The 17880-nt window shown below is 54.1% G+C and overlaps 2 protein-coding genes across 2 annotated transcripts in view; one reads left to right on the forward strand and one right to left on the reverse strand.

Annotated features, from left to right (window-relative positions):
• Positions 1-5724, reverse strand: part of LMF1 (lipase maturation factor 1) — a 140707-nt gene extending 134983 nt beyond the window's left edge. The window contains exon 1 of the mRNA XM_041462069.1: positions 5447-5724. Within this exon, the coding sequence (XP_041318003.1) occupies positions 5447-5651 (205 nt within the window). The 5' untranslated portion in view covers positions 5652-5724. The remainder of the gene's footprint in view (positions 1-5446) is intronic.
• A 7140-nt stretch (positions 5725-12864) lies between these two features.
• Positions 12865-17622, forward strand: SOX8 (SRY-box transcription factor 8). The gene is made up of 3 exons (XM_041462774.1): positions 12865-14605; positions 15728-15966; positions 16690-17622. The coding sequence occupies exons 1-3, from the start codon at positions 14163-14165 to the stop codon at positions 17412-17414; spliced, it is 1407 nt and encodes a 468-aa protein (XP_041318708.1). The 5' UTR covers positions 12865-14162; the 3' UTR covers positions 17415-17622.
• Positions 17623-17880: the final 258 nt, after the last annotated feature.

Genomic DNA, 17880 nt, shown 5'->3' on the forward strand with positions numbered 1-17880 from the left:
TCTCTGGGATGGGCTCAGCTCCCACCTCCACCCATCCCTGCTCCATCTCCCGAGGTTTCCCCCTCAGGCAGCAGTTCCTGTGCTGCTGGACACGGGGAAGAGCTGAAACTAAAGACAGAGACTGCAGAGGATTTCAGCAGCACAGGAGATGCCCAGATCCAGGAGGGAAAAAGGGAAGTTATTTATCAGCTTGTCATTGCTTCCTCTCCCTGAAGCCCAGAGAAACTGGAGCCTTAAATTCAGCGTAACAGACCCTGCTGCCTTCTCCAGGAACCTTCCCTTCGACCGTGGCTTGCTCAAGGGGTAAAAAAGTCCCTTCTCCCCCAAAGCCTGTGCTCCTTCCTCTTCTTTAATCCTTATTCTGGAACCTCTCTCCCTGTGGCCTCATGTTTGGGGATTTTTCACTCTGCATCCTCCAGCTCAAACAACTTTGCTTCCACTTTGGGCACTGACTGGCAGCATCACCACCCTGCCGGGCGTGGGGCACACTGACCCACCTCCCCTTGCTCCTGGAGCTTTTCCCTGGGATTCTGCACCCTCCAGAGCTGTCACAAACCCTACCACCCCTGGGCTCACTGCCTGTGCTTCTCAAGGACAATTCCAGGATCTGGGAGTGCCCAGACCCCTGTTCCACCTGGAGGTGCCATTGCTGGGGCTGTGCAGGTGGAGGGAACAGAGCAGCTCCAGGGCTGCCTCCCACTGCAGAGCCTCTGACAGCTCACATGGGAGCTCTCCCTGCTGCCAGCTGAGCTTTACATAATACATGCAAATTACCAGGGCTGCTAATAGACCTTCCCTACTTATCCTCACCTCGGAAGGTGCTTCACTGTACTTTTCCATTAACTCCCCCCCTCTCCACCTTCTCCTTCCCCTCCCAGCCTCCCCTCTCCCCCCATCCCAGCGTGTTCAACCCCACATGGTACCAATAACCACCACCCAAGCATCCCCATCCAAGGGATTCGCTCCATCCAGATTTCCCTGGCACCTCAGCTCCTTTTCCTCAGTCCAGGCTCAGCCTGTCATGGTGTGAGAATGAGAGAATCCCATTTTTCATGCTCAGGAAAGATTTAAAGATGTGAAATCCAAAACTTTCCGGTCATATGGCTTTTTCTGTCTTCCCCCCTTTCTTGTCAAAAGAAGTCTTAACTTTTCCTTGATGCCCTAACCACAAGAAGAACTGAACCAAGAGCACAGAGCTTTGCCTGAAAACCAAACTACATTTTGCACACACACAAAAACTCTGCCTGGAGCAGTTTATCAAGTGCCCCTTTGACCCAACGAGGCATTTGAACAGGCCCTGAGCTGGATGCTGCAAGCTGAGGTTGCACTGCTGGAGAGAAGAAAGAGCAGAATATTCCTGGTATTTTATTACCAGAGAAATGAATCAAATAAATTTTCAATTGATGAATTCCCCTGCAAAGTTTTGCAACACAGAAGCACAACACCACAGCACTGAGCAAAAGGGTGAAGCCAAACACCCACAAAAAACACACAACAAAGTGCTCTGTTTTTTACACCTTTTTTGTTTTCTTGCCTTTCACGGCCAAGCTGAAGACTTGGGGTGGTTGCTCGGGGGGTTTGAAGTGTTTATCTCTCTGCTGCCTCCTTGTTTGAAAAGCTGTGGAAATAGAAAAAGCTTCCCTTTGGCTCTCAGGCTGTCCAAAACCACCCCAGCCTGTAGCTGGAGGATGCCCTGGGAAGATCCCTCTGCTCCAGAGGGGCTTTGGGCAAGGAGAAGACAGGGAGAGAGATTCCCTTCTCCACCTTTGTTAATTTTTTTCCCCCATTCCAGCGGGGTGCAGCTGCTCAGAGCACCCAGGGTGATGCACAGCCCTGCCAAGGAGCACCGAGCTGGAATCAAACCTCTCAGGGCAGCAAAAGTGCCCGAAGATGTTCTCTAATCCTGAGCAGGCAGGCTGAAAGCTACTGGGAGCCTTTGAATAAAGCTGAGGGAAGAGAAAGCAGGGGAGATGGCAGAGAAAGAGAGGAGGAAGGACACCGGGGAGAGCCAGGAGCCTACAGGAAGCCAAACCCCCCGAGAGGGCTTTGGATTTCAGATTTAGGAAGAAGGAGCCTGAACCTCCCGTAGCTCTGGCGCTGGGGAAAGAAAATACTATTAAACAATACATAAGGAGAAGGAAGATAAACTGGATTTAAATAATAGCTTTTATTTCAAAGCTCTCCACAGAGCCTAGCTGAGATTGGGGAGGGTGGTATCTAATTACTGAAATTTCTACAGCTGGAATCTGATGATGGTAATCACCCAAAAAGAGCACTTAAAAATGATTTAGAAGGAGGGTGAAGGGAGCAAAAAAATGCACATTTGCTGTTGAGAGCTTTGAGACCAGCTATTTACCTGTAAGAGCCCTTCCAACAAGACCTCAGAGTATTTCTGGATTGCCAAAACACCGATCCCTGTCACAGGGAACACACACAAGGCAAGACCAGGATGGAAAAGCTGCAAATCTCCAAGTGACACTTGGCCAAACCTCTGCCCTGCTCAGGTGAGACCCCACCTGCAGAGCTGCCTCCAGCTCCAGGGTCCCAGCACAGGGAGGACCCTGGAGAGAGTCCAGAGGAGGCACCAGGATGAGCAGAGGGATGGAGCAGCTCTGCTGGGAGAGACTGTTGACCTGAAGAAGCTTTGGGGTGACCTCAGTGTGGCCTTCCAGGACCTGCAGGAGCCACCAGGAAACACACAGAGACCATTTCCAAGGGAGAGAGGGACAGGACAATGCTGTAAGGACCAAACCTCACAGAGCCCCTTCAGCTGGATGCACTTTCCCTGCCCTTCCACTCCTGCCAGCAGCAGGTGGGGTTGGTCTCTGACCTCTCCAAATCCTCAGATCTTCTCCCACCTCCCATCTCCAACCTGCCTCTCACACAGCAGCTGCTTTGCCAGGGACTTCCCAGGCTCGGGCTGCTTCTGGAAAACCCCTTCAAAAGACACAAAAAAAGAAGGGCAGAGTTGTTACAAGCAAAGGGGGAAGAAGGGAGGGCACACAGAAGGACACTCCACACCTGCCTTGCTCTGCCTGTCCTCCTTCCACGCAGGAGGATCCTAAGGAAAACATCTCCCATACCTGCAGCAGGCAATGAACACCCTCTTGGGAATGGGGTGGGGGCAGGAAGGAGGTGACAAGCCCTCAGAGCTCACTTTGGGGGGCACTGCACACCCCAAATCGAGTTTCTCTCCACCTCATCCTCAAGGTTCCTCACTCTCCCACCCAGGAGCGGAACAATCCCTCGGCTCCCAGAGCTGAGCCCCGACCACATTCCCCAACACCTTAACACAAATCCCCCCCAAAAGGAAAGGGAAAGGAAAGGGTTACACATAAAAGGGTGAAATGAAAGAAGGGGGGAAAACATCCCACGGCTGAGGAATGTCAAACTGTCACAACGGCATCAACCGTCTCCTCAGCGAGTCTGAGCCTCGGCGCGCGCGGAATCGCCGCGTCTGGGAGAAAAATCAGCTGTCACAGTAAATGCTTCCATCTCCAGAAAAAAACCTGCAAGAGCAGCTTGGCACAGAGGCACAGAATTGTTTTCTGCTGTTTCCAAAGCCAGGCACTCCAAAGAGATCAAAGGGCAAACCCTCCTTCCCGCTGGAGCATCCAGGGGGAATCTGCCTGCTCACACACAACAAGCACTTTCCACCCCACAAATTCTTGTGGGGCGCCTCTCCTGCACTGCCAGCCTCAGCACAGCTGCCTGTAGGAATCTGACCTGTCTCAAACCAGGCCTAGGTTCCTGGCTTTGGTTCATTTGGCTCACCCCAAACCAGCAGCAGAACTCCCCCGGGCCTGAGTGCAGCCAAGCACAAGCTGCACAACAAGCAGGTGAACTTTTCCTCTCCTCCACCTCTTCCCTTAACAAGGGACACAAACATTCTCCTGCCCTGCTCCTTCTGGCTTCAGTACCCCAAACTCTCCCTCTACCATCCCACTCTCCAAAAAGATTTCCTTACTCCACACTACAGAGGCATTTTGGGGTCTTCTCCCAACTTCCAGCCATTCCCACTGCTTTCTCCCACTTGAAAAACCACCCCAAAGCATTCCCCCTCTTTTTTAGCCCCCCACATTTACTCACCAACCTGCAAGCTCAGCTTCACCCTCTGGCTCAGCCCCTCCCAGCCTCCTTCTCTCCTGCAGCCCATCAGTTTCAATCACTTCCACCTGTAACTCACCTGACCCCCAATCAGATCCTTGTTCCCCACCTCGTTGTCCCAGGTGTCCCACTCACCACAAAGGTCCCACACCTTTAATTTCCACCAATTCCCACCCCTCCAGCCAGCCCCAGCTCCCTTCCCACCCCCACACCCCCTTTGGTCCCAGGTGTGGCAAATTTATCACCCCAAATCCACCCCGGGCAGCAGCGGCCTCCACCGAAGGCACAGCAGAGAGCACTAATCAGTTTTTCATAAGGAAACTGCAAACTGAGCCACGGGAAACTCAGCAGCCTGGATTTACACACGGGGGAATATCGGAATCGCTTTCATTTTGACTGAAAGAGTCATAACCTCGCATTTCACTGAGAGCTGAAACCAAACTAGAACCAGAGCACGTGTCAAAGCCATACGAAACTACAACTTCTGCATGGTTTTGATGCAAAATAATCTAAGCAGGCTGGCAGGCTACAAATTCTAACGATTCTGTGGACAAATCTGGGGCAAGTTTAGAATTTGTACCGTAGTGTGTTACTTGTCAGTTTCGGTTTCACTGTAAATATTTTTAAGCGGAGCACCAGTGGGCTCTGAGCACAGCTCTGAGTGCCAAAGCGAGAGGCAAACGAGCACGGCAGAGGCTGGAAACTGCTTTCACCGTGGAATATTTTAAGGTCATGTTGACTCTAGGTTCTGGCTGTCGGTGGTGTTGGCACCCAGGGATGGCATCTGTCCCTGCAGTCCTGCTGCTGCAGAAGACAAAGAGTTTCTCTCTTGCACTGTGAGCTCACAACTTCAGGGGAAGTTGTGATGGAAGGATGAACAGCTCTGCTGAGAGGTACCAGCCTCGTGGTGTGAGCGAAGTTCTCCTTCCAGCTCCACCAGCTTCCAGCATCACCAACCCCAGCCAGCCATCCCCTGTCCACCAGGAAAGTGAGAGCGGGAAAGAAGAGAGCCATGGCATATGCAGAGCTGGAGAGGATCCACAACGATCATAAAATCATAGAATATTCTGAAGTGGGAGGGTCCTGCAAGGATCCGCTATTCCTGTACGGGACATCCCCAGGGATGTCACCACGTGCTTGGCAGCGGTGTCCAAGGGCTCCTCTGGCAGCCTTGGGAATGTTCTCATTCCCTGGGGAGCCTGCTCAGTGCCCCACCACCCTCGGGGGACGGGAAAACCTCTCCCTGCTCTCCCGCAGCCCTCCCTGGCTCAGCTCCAGCCGTTCCCCGGGCACCACTCGGGGACCCCCGCGGGGGGATCAGCGCCCGCCCGGCACTCACAGTACAGGAAGGCAATGGAGCGCAGCAGCACGATGCGGGTCAGCCAGAAGGTGCCCGGGGAGAGCGGCGGGGCCGCGGTAGCGAGCCCGGGCTCGGGGGATGCAGCGGGGGCCGCTCCGGGAGCTCCATCGGGGGCTCCGGCCCGGCCCGGGCGGCGCTGGCGCAGCCCCGCGCTGGGAGCCGCCATGTCGGGCACAGCGAGCATGTGCGGCCCGGCGGGGCGGGCCGTGAGGGGACACGGCGGGGACGGGAGAAAAAAAGGGGAAAAACGGGCAGAAATGGGGAAAACCGGGCAGAAACGGGAGAAATGCGCTGCAAAGCGGCGGCGCCTTGTCGGGCACGGCGAGCGTGTGCGGCCCGGCGGAGCGGGATGTGAGGGGACACGGCGGGGAGAGGGAGAAACGGGGCAAAACAGGCAGAAATGGGGTAAAACGGGCAGAAATCGGGCAAAGCGAGCAGAAATGGGGAGAAACTGGCAGAAATTGGGAGAAACTGATAGAAATTGGGCGAAACTGACAGAATGCTTTTCAAAGCGGGGCCGCCGTGTCGGGTATAGCGAGTGTGTGCGGCCCGGCGGGGTGGGACGTGAGGGGACGCGGCGGGGACGGGGAGAAAACGGGCAGAAAAGAGGCAAAACGGGCAGAAAAGAGGCAAAACAGGCAGAAATGGGGAGAAACTGATAGAAATTGGGAGAAACTGACAGAATGCTCTTCAAAGCGGGGCTGCCGTGTCGGCCACAGCGAGCGTGTGCGGCCCGGCGGGGTGGGACGTGAGGGGACACGGCGGGGACGGGGAGAAAACGGGGAGAAACGAGGCAAAACGGGCAGAAAAGAGACAAAACGAGCAGAAATGGGGAGAAACTGATAGAAATGGGGAGAAACTGGCAGAAACTGATAGAAATTGGGAGAAACTGACAGAATGCTCTTCAAAGCGGGGCTGCCGTGTCGGCCACAGCGAGCGTGTGCGGCCCGGCGGGGTGGGACGTGAGGGGACACGGCGGGGACGGGGAAAACGGGGAGAATTCTCTCCGAACCGGCGAGAAAATGCAAAATTTTATTTAAAAATAAAATAAAGTAAGCGGTCAGTGTGGTTGCGGAGGTGTGAGAGGGCTGGAACGTCTCTGATGAGGCTGCGGGAGCTGGGGCCGGCTGGAGGAAGGAAGGTGAGAGGGGGTCCGGTGGATCCGGATATTTCCAAGGGGTTTTAGGGGATGATGGCGGGCTCTGTTCGGTGGTGCTCAGTGACAGGATGAGGAGAGATTCCCTAAGGTAAATCAGAATCCAAATCGCAGAATATTCTGGTTTGGAAGGGACTGGCAAGGATGATCAAGTGCCTTCAGTGAATGGCTCACATTGAATCCACAGCCTTGGAGTTGTCAGCACCATGCTCGGACCGGCTGAGCTCAGGACAGATCAACACAACAAATTCCACATCAGTTTACAGAAAAACTGGTTTGCATGGAGTGGCAGGGCCGTGGAACAGGGAGGGTGTGGATCTCCCTCTCTGGAGACATCCCAAACCCACCTGGACATGTTCCTGTGTCACCTGCTCCAGGTGACCCTGCCTGGACTCCGGAATTTAAGTTCATTTTAAGTTCAATTCCTCAGGTTTTCCTCATAGACTCACAGCATGGTTTGGGTTGGGAGGGACCTTAAAGCTCATCCAGTTCCAATTTTAGGCACCTTCCACTATCTCAGGGTGCTCCAAGGCCTGTCCAAGCTGGCCTTGGACACTTCCAGGGACCCAGGGGCAGCCACAGCTTCTCTGGGAATTCCATCCCAGCCCCTTCCACCCTCACAGGGAAGGATTTCCTCCTAAAATCCCATCTAAATTCACTGCTTGTGATGCCGCCATGATTTTTACTTTAAATAATTTACAGACATCAAACATCTGGCTGCGTGGAGTTCATAAATAGCATTTTTGAGCGTAAACATACATTGAGTATCCCCTTAGTAAACACCTCGGTGCTGATCACTGAGAAACGATCTGCTATCAGGTGTAACATTATTCAACACTTCCCAGCCTCTAAACCAGTCCCTTCTAAATGCCCCTTTTGTTTTTCCAGTTTCCCATCACTGCTGCTCGCATTGTTCTCCGTAGGAGAAAAAAAAAAAAATAGAAAAAAAAATGCCACATAATGGTGCATTGTATAGGGAAGGAAAAATCAGCTGTTTGTTAAAGGCCACTGGAATACTGCAGCTCTGGATCGGCCACCACGAGGTTTGGAGAGGAAAATTTAAATAGATGGGAGCTAATGGTTTCCTTTGTGGGGTCTTTTACAGCAAATTCCACATTAAACGGGGGTGTCTGTTAAACAAACTGGATAATTGAGGAAATTACTGCGGGAAAGTGGAGGGTTTAGGCTAAAGCTTAGCAAAAAGGGAGGAATAAGTGGGGCTGGGAGGGGAATGCTGAGCCGGGTCGGTTTTCACTGCCGAGGGTCACTCTGAGATGTGCCGCATCGTGGACCAGGAGCACCTTCCATCAGGACAAGCTGTAAATTTTAAGCCTAAAGCAGCAGAAATGTGTGAAACCAAAAAGGACTCAAAACGGGCAGAAAAGAGACAAAACGAGCAGAAATGGGGAGAAACTGATAGAAATGGGGAGAAACTGGCAGAAACTGATAGAAATTGGGAGAAACTGACAGAGGGGACGGGGAAAACGGGGAGAAACGAGGCAAAACGGGCAGAAAAGAGACAAAACGAGCAGAAATGGGGAGAAACTGATAGAAATGGGGAGAAACTGGCAGAAACTGATAGAAATTGGGAGAAACTGACAGAATGCTCTTCAAAGCGGGGCTGCCGTGTCGGCCACAGCGAGCGTGTGCGGCCCGGCGGGGTGGGACGTGAGGGGACACGGCAAACGGGGAGAATTCTCTCCGAACCGGCGAGAAAATGAAAAATTTTATTTAAAAATAAAATAAAGTAAGCGGTCAGTGTGGTTGCGGAGGTGTGAGAGGGCTGGAACGTCTCTGATGAGGCTGCGGGAGCTGGGGCCGGCTGGAGGAAGGAAGGTGAGAGGGGGTCCGGTGGATCCGGATATTTCCAAGGGGTTTTAGGGGATGATGGCGGGCTCTGTTCGGTGGTGCTCAGTGACAGGATGAGGAGAGATTCCCTAAGGTAAATCAGAATCCAAATCGCAGAATATTCTGGTTTGGAAGGGACTGGCAAGGATGATCAAGTCCTTTCAGTGAATGGCTCACATTGAATCCACAGCCTTGGAGTTGTCAGCACCATGCTCGGACCGGCTGAGCTCAGGACAGATCAACACAACAAATTCCACATCAGTTTACAGAAAAACTGGTTTGCATGGAGTGGCAGGGCCGTGGAACAGGGAGGGTGTGGATCTCCCTCTCTGGAGACATCCCAAACCCACCTGGACATGTTCCTGTGTCACTTGCTCCAGGTGACCCTGCCTGGACTCCGGAATTTAAGTTCATTTTAAGTTCAATTCCTCAGGTTTTCCTCATAGACTCACAGCATGGTTTGGGTTGGGAGGGACCTTAAAGCTCATCCAGTTCCAATTTTAGGCACCGTCCACTATCTCAGGGTGCTCCAAGGCCTGTCCAAGCTGGCCTTGGACACTTCCAGGAACCCAGGGACAGCCACAGCTTCTCTGGGAATTCCATCCCAGCCCCTTCCACCCTCACAGGGAAGGATTTCCTCCTAAAATCCCATCTAAATTCACTGCTTGTGATGCCGCCATGATTTTTACTTTAAATAATTTACAGACATCAAACATCTGGCTGCGTGGAGTTCATAAATAGCATTTTTGAGCGTAAACATACATTGAGTATCCCCTTAGTAAACACCTCGGTGCTGATCACTGAGAAACGATCTGCTATCAGGTGTAACATTATTCAACACTTCCCAGCCTCTAAACCAGTCCCTTCTAAATGCCCCTTTTGTTTTTCCAGTTTCCCATCACTGCTGCTCGCATTGTTCTCCGTAGGAGAAAAAAAAAAAAATAGAAAAAAAAATGCCACATAATGGTGCATTGTATAGGGAAGGAAAAATCAGCTGTTTGTTAAAGGCCACTGGAATACTGCAGCTCTGGATCGGCCACCACGAGGTTTGGAGAGGAAAATTTAAATAGATGGGAGCTAATGGTTTCCTTTGTGGGGTCTTTTACAGCAAATTCCACATTAAACGGGGGTGTCTGTTAAACAAACTGGATAATTGAGGAAATTACTGCGGGAAAGTGGAGGGTTTAGGCTAAAGCTTAGCAAAAAGGGAGGAATAAGTGGGGCTGGGAGGGGAATGCTGAGCCGGGTCGGTTTTCACTGCCGAGGGTCACTCTGAGATGTGCCGCATCGTGGACCAGGAGCACCTTCCATCAGGACAAGCTGTAAATTTTAAGCCTAAAGCAGCAGAAATGTGTGAAACCAAAAAGGACTCCATTCACATAACAGGCAGTGGAAGCCTTTCCTGGCTTTCCTGGAAGATGATTCAGACTAGAAAGAAAAACATGTGATAAACCAGTTGATTAGGACACCAAATGACGTCTTTTCTGTCCCAAATGTGACTCGAGGATATTTGTGTGTCCCTCCCAGCTCAGATATTCCGTGATTCCACGAATCCCTTTGTGGGGACCATCACCTGTGCTGCCTTTTCCGCTCACTTCTCGATTTCTTCTTTTATTTTAACCCGGCAACTTGAGCAAAGAAAACAGCGCAAAAACCCCGAGCAAAAATAACTCAGACAAGGTACTTCAGAGCGAGCTTTGGAGCCTTTCAAGCCTCCAGGGGAAGGCGATTCATGAATGCCAGGCGGGCAGGGCCATCATTGATGCTCATCTTCATTCACCAAGCCGCCCCCAACGCCACGTCCCCTATTTTGCTGTGTTCCAAACCAGCTGCAGGAGTGCCAGGGGAACAAGCCTTTACTGTCACAGCAGCCAGCAGCTGTCCCCAGCGGCACCCCAACCCCGCTGGCTGGCCCTGGCACCCGAAATCGCTCTGTGTTCATTCAGCTCTGGCCTTTCTCCCCTCTGGCTGCCAGGATTTGGGTTGAAAGGGAGCAGAGAAAGCTGAAATCAGGAGCTTGGGAGGCAGCATGAGCACGGGGGGCTCCTCTGAAGAGAGCAGACATGCAGCTGTGGATAATGCAGGCACACACCGGGCACTCAGCTGCGCCTGCTGAAGGGGACATGGGTACCTCAGAGAATTTGGGAGCTTCCCTCTGCTAAGCCATTTTTTCCCAGCAGTAATAATTCTCCCCTTTAAAATCCCCAATTTTCCCTGTGGAAATCTGATCTTTAACTCCAGGATTAAGGCTGGAAAGGATTTTTAGAGGAAGAATCACCTTTTTTTTTTGTTGTGTATTTCTGCAGGTTAATGAGTAGGGGCTGGTTCAGAAGAGGGATCCTTAAGTGGTACCATAGGACAAGCAATTAATAATCATAATAATCATAATTACAGTAATACCCCTTATTTTGAAAAGATGCCATCCAGGCTGTGCTGTGCAGGAGGAATGAAGAGATCCAACACCTCACCTGACATTTAATGTGTAATTCATACACGGGTGGGTTTTGATCCTGCATCCCAGAGCACATCCAGAGATTCCATGTGCTCTCATCCTCTAAAAATGCTTTCCCTGGCTGCCACTGGAAAGGAAATTTTTCCTTCCTGGCACAAGCAGGGCTCTGCCTGCTCTGGAGCCAATGCACACATGCTCTTATTCCTGCAGGAGGAAGGAGTACAGAGCAGAGGAACTGGGGTGGGAGGTGGAGCAGCCTCCATCCCACAGGGGTGCTGAGAATTCCCAGGTGGGAATGTGATGGAGCCAGGCACACAGACCTTGGATTTACTGCCTGATTCCCAGAAACACTGGCTGAGCTGGCCAGGAACTTTCTCGGAGGCCACGTCAGAAAATGAAGCAATATTCCAAATATCAACCTCTGCCGTGCCCACTCTGTCAGGAAGAGCTGGATCTGTTCCCCCAAATCCTCTCTGAACTGGGTGCACTCCTAAAGGCTCCACTGGGCCACAGGAACCTGGGTTGTTCCCTCCCAAATCTGCACCTTTTTCCTGGGAATGCTGATGTCAGGGCCTGCTGTGTCAGGCCAGGATGACACAGCCTGTGGGATCCTGCCCTGCAGCTCCAGCCTGTGCCCATCCCTGGGCAAACATCCCCATCCTTTGTCATACAAAAATCCGGCCACGAGACCCCCCGCAGGACAAACGGCCCCACTTGAACCCACTTGTTCCCTGAGCATTATCTCATTCCATTTCATGGCTGAGTGAGCTTCTCAGGAAACCAGAGCTCCCGAGCACCTCCAGGTGCTCCAGCTCCCTCCTTTCCCTGTGTTCTGGCTGTGTGAGGCCAGGGAATTGTGCTCCATCTCCCGAGGAGTGAGTCGGGAACACGGAATGGTTCGTGCGGGATCAGGGACGTGCAGCAGGACACGTTCCCTGCCCCGCTGCCAGGCACGGCCTCATCCCCGAGCCCATCTCTGGAACAAGAGGAAACAGCCACCCAAAGTCACCTTCCTCCTTCTACCTGTGCTGCACAAAGAAGAATTCAAACCTGTGGGCTGGGAAATGCGATTCCCTGCCTCAGGCAGGGCTGGGGAGCCCTGGAAGGCAGCAGCGAGCAGGGAAGAAAACCAAAGTCTGTAATTCCTCCTGTCCTTGGGGGCTTCTTTTGCAGGAATCTTTGGAGCTGAACACAGGCAGCAGAAAAAAGGGGTTCTTGTTCCCATTCCTACCTCCAAAACTCCGAGCATCCCACAAATCCCTTCCCAGCCTCAGTCACGCACTGAGGTTGGGATCTTCCGAGGAAGGTGCTCCGCAGGAGGGGCTGGATTAGGAAAAAATGGACTAAAAATAGTGATTATTGCTTGGACTCACCCCTGGCTAAAACAGATGAAACACTGGAATTCTGTGAGTCAAGGTAAATTGCCCAATGAGACAGGATTTATAGGAATATGCATTAATTACAGGTCACAGGAGAGGGGAAAAGATTTTCCCAAGTGTCCAACAGCATTGCAAAGTCACCAATCCACAGCCCAGGGAAACATAAACTCATCCCCAATCTCATTAAATTTTAGAAGAAAATTTCAATTATTCAATTAGCAAGTCCAACATATTTAGTTTGCCTTGAGCCTTAAAATATTTTTTTTTTTAAAGACGCTTTGAAAATTGTATTTCAAATATGTCAGGCAGTAACTCTGCAAACGGAAAGCTGAAAACTGGAAAAATTACAGTTTGGGGTTTTGTGAAAAAACAAAATAAAATTAAGTCCTTGCCATTTGAGAGAACAAATTAATTTTCACATTGAAGGCAGACGAATGTTCGGGCACATTTAAACACATTTAAATTCAAAGCATACGGTTTATTTATTACACATCACAGTAATTAAACAAAAACCACCATATTCCTGGTACTTTTTAAACGCTGGAATGCTTGAAGCCCAGTTTCTTATTTTTCCTCCGTCAATCTTATCCGTGACCCTCTATTTTTCCAGGGGGAAGCAGCAGATAAAACTTGAATTTGGGAAGCCCCCCTCAATCGCAATTAGAATGCTGAATTCCGCGGATAATTAGAATCAAATGCTCCAAAGAAATGCTGAAATAGCAGGGCTGGCTCGGAAAGGAACAACTTAAACTGACGGGGCAGATTTTGTGGGTCACCCTCCCTTTTTTCCCCATCCAAAGGCTCACCCCGAGGTGCCGCATCCTCCTCCGGCCGGGACCTCCCGGGAGCTTCCCGGTGCTCGGGATGGAGCCGGCTGCGGGAAGGCTGCGGGAAAAGAGGAGGGAGAGAGTCGGGGAGGGGACTCGTGTCGCTGTTTTTCCAGCGATTCCCCGATTTCGCCCGTTGGAGAGAGCGGGGCCGGAGCGACGCGCTCGGGGCTGCGGGAGCGCACGGCCCGGGGGCACCGGGGATCGGCTGCGGGGGACACACAGGGAGCTCTGCCCTCCCGGCCACGCACCGACCGCCCCAAAAACCTCTGGAAAAGGGGATTTGAAATAACCGGCGGTCCCGCGGCACCGCTCCGCCACCCCCGTTCCGCGGCGCTGGGAAAAGCACGCGGCCGCTCCATCCCGCACCCGCTGCCCGGTACCCAGCTAGAACAGCGGGAGCCCGGCTGCACGCCGGAGCGCGAAACACATCCCCACCGTCGGGGGGTCCCCGCCAGTACCGCGCGGCGGTGAAGCGCCCGGACGATTTGCAGCGGAAAAAAGCACAGAGGAGCCGAAAGAGGCAGCCGGAGCAGGGAGCCGGAACAGCGGCGGGCGGCATCCACCGGGCCCGGGCGGCAGCGGGACCCTCAGCGGGACCCCGGGCTGGCGGCGGCTCCACCGGCGGAGCGGGAGCTCTGAGGCGGCGAGCGCGCGGCACGGGCCCGCCGTGCGAAGCCACGCCCCTTATGTAAATCACCGCCCCCTCTCCACCAATGGCGGGCGGCGGCGGAGGCGGGGCCGCTCGCCCTGCCCTTAAAGTAACTTGTTGCCAGGGGCCCCGTTTCGCACTGGACGTGGAGCGCGGCGCGGGCAGCGCGGGGCCCCGGCGGCGGCGGCAGGACCGGCTGCGGAGCGGGGGGGGCTAGCGCGGATTTTGAGCTGAGTTTCGAGCGTTTCGTGTCTTTTTTCTCCTTCTAGAATTTCTTGTTTTTACTCGTTTTCCCGCGGCGCCCCGCGGAGGGTGCGCGGGCCTCCCCCCACACCCCCGGGCGGGCACAGCGCACGGCCGGCCCGGCTCTGCCGCCCGCCGATGCTCAACATGACCGAGGAGCACGACAAAGCGCTGGAGGCTCCGTGCAGCCCCGCGGGCACCACCAGCTCCATGTCCCACGTGGACTCGGACTCGGACTCGCCGCTCTCCCCCGCCGGCTCCGAGGGGCTGGGCTGCGCCCCCGCGCCCGCCCCGCGCCCGCCGGGCGCCGCCGCGCTGGGCGCCAAGGTGGACGCGGCCGAGGTGGACGAGCGCTTCCCCGCCTGCATCCGCGACGCCGTCTCGCAGGTGCTCAAGGGCTACGACTGGAGCCTGGTGCCCATGCCCGTCCGCGGCAACGGATCGCTCAAAGCCAAGCCGCACGTCAAGCGGCCCATGAACGCCTTCATGGTGTGGGCGCAGGCGGCCCGCAGGAAGCTGGCGGATCAATACCCGCATCTGCACAACGCCGAGCTCAGCAAGACCCTGGGCAAGCTCTGGCGGTGAGTCCCGACCCGACCCGACCCGCGCCGCGTCCTGCGCGGGGCTGCGCGGCCGGACCCCCCCGTCCCAGCGCTTCTAAAGCTTCTGCCCGCTTTGCTTTTGTTAATCCGGGCTTCTCGGTGCGGTTCCGAGGGAGGTGCCATCCCTTCCCCGAGCATCCCGCCGCACCGCGAAGGACACAGCGGTCCCTGCTCCGAAAAATCCCCCGAGCAGGGGCTTGGGCACCTCGCTCCTGCCACGGGTGGATTGTCCCTGCTCCATCACGGGGATGCACAAGCCCTTCCCTTGCCTGCGGCTTCTCCATCCCCAGGCGATGAGACTTCTTTAATGACTTGTTTTATGGCTTTTCCTATTTTTTTTTCCTTTTTGGCTCGCTTGATGCTTTACAAGCTATAAACGCAGCTAAACTCATTTTTTAGCAGTTATTTTAACGAGCTTCCTAATTTCCCTGCTTATCTGCTCAGCGCTGCCGGGGGATGCAAACTTTTATTTGCTGAGCAGCATCCGAGCCCGCTTTGCTTTCCAAAGCTCTTCCCCGAGCCACGTTTCTCCGTGTGGTTTATCCCATGCTGTCTGCCTGTACCCAATTCCCATCTTTTCCTGCCTGCTCGGGCCAGCGATGCTCCGGCTGCGGTCTGAGTCTCTCCAAGAGTTTGCAAAGAGAGGTGTGGGCAGAGGGCAGAGAGTTTGGAAAGCAGTAATCCCATCCCTGGTGCCTTGGTGGTTTCTTTGTAAGCACCAAACAAAGCTGGAAATGTTTGTGGTGGTGAGGGGGTGGCATTTGCAGGGCAAACATGGGAATTATATTTTGTAATTGTGTTAGAAATGTGGAAGGGGAATTCTGTTTTGCCCAGTTACCCCTGTCTATAGTGGTCGGGTTTTTCATGCTGCTGTAGTTGGTATTTTAATCCATTTTTTTGCCGTGGATTTTAATTCCTTTTTACCACAGCAAATTAATTTTGTAGTTAACTTGCCAAGTGCTCAGATCCATGCATGGAAAGTGGGGATGTGCGAGTCTAAAAACAAGAAGAAAACTTGTAAGGAAAAGATCCTAATTTTGACTTTTTTTTTTTTTCCCCTCTCTTCCTTACTAAAACAACCAACCCCCCCCCAAAAAACAGTTTACTGAGCGAGAACGAGAAACGTCCCTTTGTGGAGGAAGCCGAGCGGCTCAGGGTGCAGCACAAAAAGGATCACCCGGATTACAAATACCAGCCCCGGAGGAGGAAAAGCGTCAAAGCCGGGCAGAGCGACTCGGACTCGGGGGCTGAGCTCAGCCACCACGCCGGCACTCAGCTCTACAAGGCCGACACGGGGCTGGGGGGCATGGCTGACTCCCACCACCACGGCGACCACACAGGTAAAAGGCGGCATTCCCGCTGATCCCTGTGCCTTGGGGAGGGATGGGATCCGGCTGCTTCCCGCCCTGCAGAGCCCAAGGCAGGAGTTGTTGTCCCAAGAGCTGTGCTTGGGAGCATGACCGTGATTTTCCTTAGTGAGTGCTCTTAGAGCTGCCTGTGCCATAGGGAATGCCAGAGCGCTGGGATCCCGGGCTCCCTGGATGGGGAGAATGAATTATTCTGGGCTAATTGTTTGTATGATGGGCTAGTAAGAGTGCCTGGGGAGCCGGGTCCCGGGGCAGAGCTTCTCAGCACTGGGAATTGGCGTGCTGACAGATTCTGGGAGCACTGGAACATCCTGCAGCCTCAGACCGTGCTGGGATCATGGTCCTGGGTTGCTCTGCCGTGGGAGAGCCGGGCTGGGCTTGGCAGCCCACAGGGAGAGGATGAGCTCCATCATGGGCTTCACTCTGTGAATGCACCCCCTGGGGGGGTTTGGTGCTGCCAGGCTGTCCTGCTGTGTCCCAGAGTGATCCTGATGGGCTCAGCGTGCTCCCATGTCCCATGTGGGAGGCTCATCCCAGGGGGGACACGGTCACAGGGCTGGACATCCCCCGTGTCCGACACGGTGCCGCAGATTTAAATCCCCAAAGAAAGCAACAACAGACGGGTGCAACACATTTATTGAAGGAGCTGGGTGTTCTGTGGTCACTGCTGAAACCTCGCTGTCCCTTCGTCCCCAGGCCAGCCCCACGGACCCCCCACGCCGCCCACCACCCCCAAAACCGACCTGCACCACGGCGGCAAGCAGGAGCTGAAACACGAGGGCCGGCGCCTGGTGGAGAGCGGCCGCCAGAACATCGACTTCAGCAACGTGGACATCTCGGAGCTGAGCAGCGAGGTCATCAACAACATGGAGACCTTCGACGTGCACGAGTTCGACCAGTACCTGCCCCTGAACGGCCACGCGGCGCTGCCGGCCGAGCACGGCGCCAACGCCGCCTCCTTCGGCGCCTCCTTCGCGCACTCGGGCGCGGCCGCGCAGGTGTGGACTCACAAGAGCCCGGCCGCGGCCTCGCCGGCGGCGGCCGAGCCGGGCCAGCAGCGGCCTCACATCAAGACGGAGCAGCTGAGCCCCAGCCACTACAGCGAGCAGCCCCACGGCTCCCCGGCGCACTCCGACTCCTACGGCTCCTACAGCGGCCAGGCCTGCGCCACCTCGGCCGCCCCGGCCGCCGCCGCCGCCGCCTCCTTCTCCAGCTCTCAGTGCGACTACACGGACCTGCAGAGCTCCAACTACTACAACCCCTACCCCGGCTACGCCTCCAGCCTCTACCAGTATCCCTATTTCCACTCGTCGCGCCGTCCCTACGCCACCCCCATCCTCAACGGGCTGTCCATCCCGCCGGCGCACAGCCCCACCGCCAACTGGGAGCAGCCCGTCTACACCACGCTGACCAGGCCTTAAAGGATTCCCGGAGCCTCCCGAGGCTTCCCTGGAATTATGCACTAATGAAGGAATGAGGAGGAAGAGCGTGGAGTGTTCCAAAGTGCCTCCTGAGCCGCTGGGAACTTTCTGCTGGTCGCCACCTTGCTTTGAAACTCCCCCGAAAGGACAGAGCTCTTATTTTTTTTGTTTTGTTTTTTTTTTTCGTTGATTCGTAGGATTTAAGAAATTAAAAAAAAAACCTAAAAAAACCAACCAAACAAAGGACAGAACATTAAAAAAAAAAAAAAAGCAAGAGGTAAAAAAAAACAAAAGGAAAAGGACCGGCGATGCCTTTTGAGTAAATGAAGGACAAAACGTTGGACTGAGCCGAAGTCGCTCGGCCTGGAAGTTTGGCCAAGTGCAAAACGTGGAGAGAGAGAGGGGGAGACAAAACAACAACAAAAAAGCTGTTTGAGACTTTCAGGGTCTATTGCAATGTGAGGAA

Source organism: Pyrgilauda ruficollis, unplaced genomic scaffold, assembly GCF_017590135.1.
Source record: "Pyrgilauda ruficollis isolate IOZ18807 unplaced genomic scaffold, ASM1759013v1 scaffold16, whole genome shotgun sequence".
Taxonomy (NCBI): domain Eukaryota; kingdom Metazoa; phylum Chordata; class Aves; order Passeriformes; family Passeridae; genus Pyrgilauda; species Pyrgilauda ruficollis.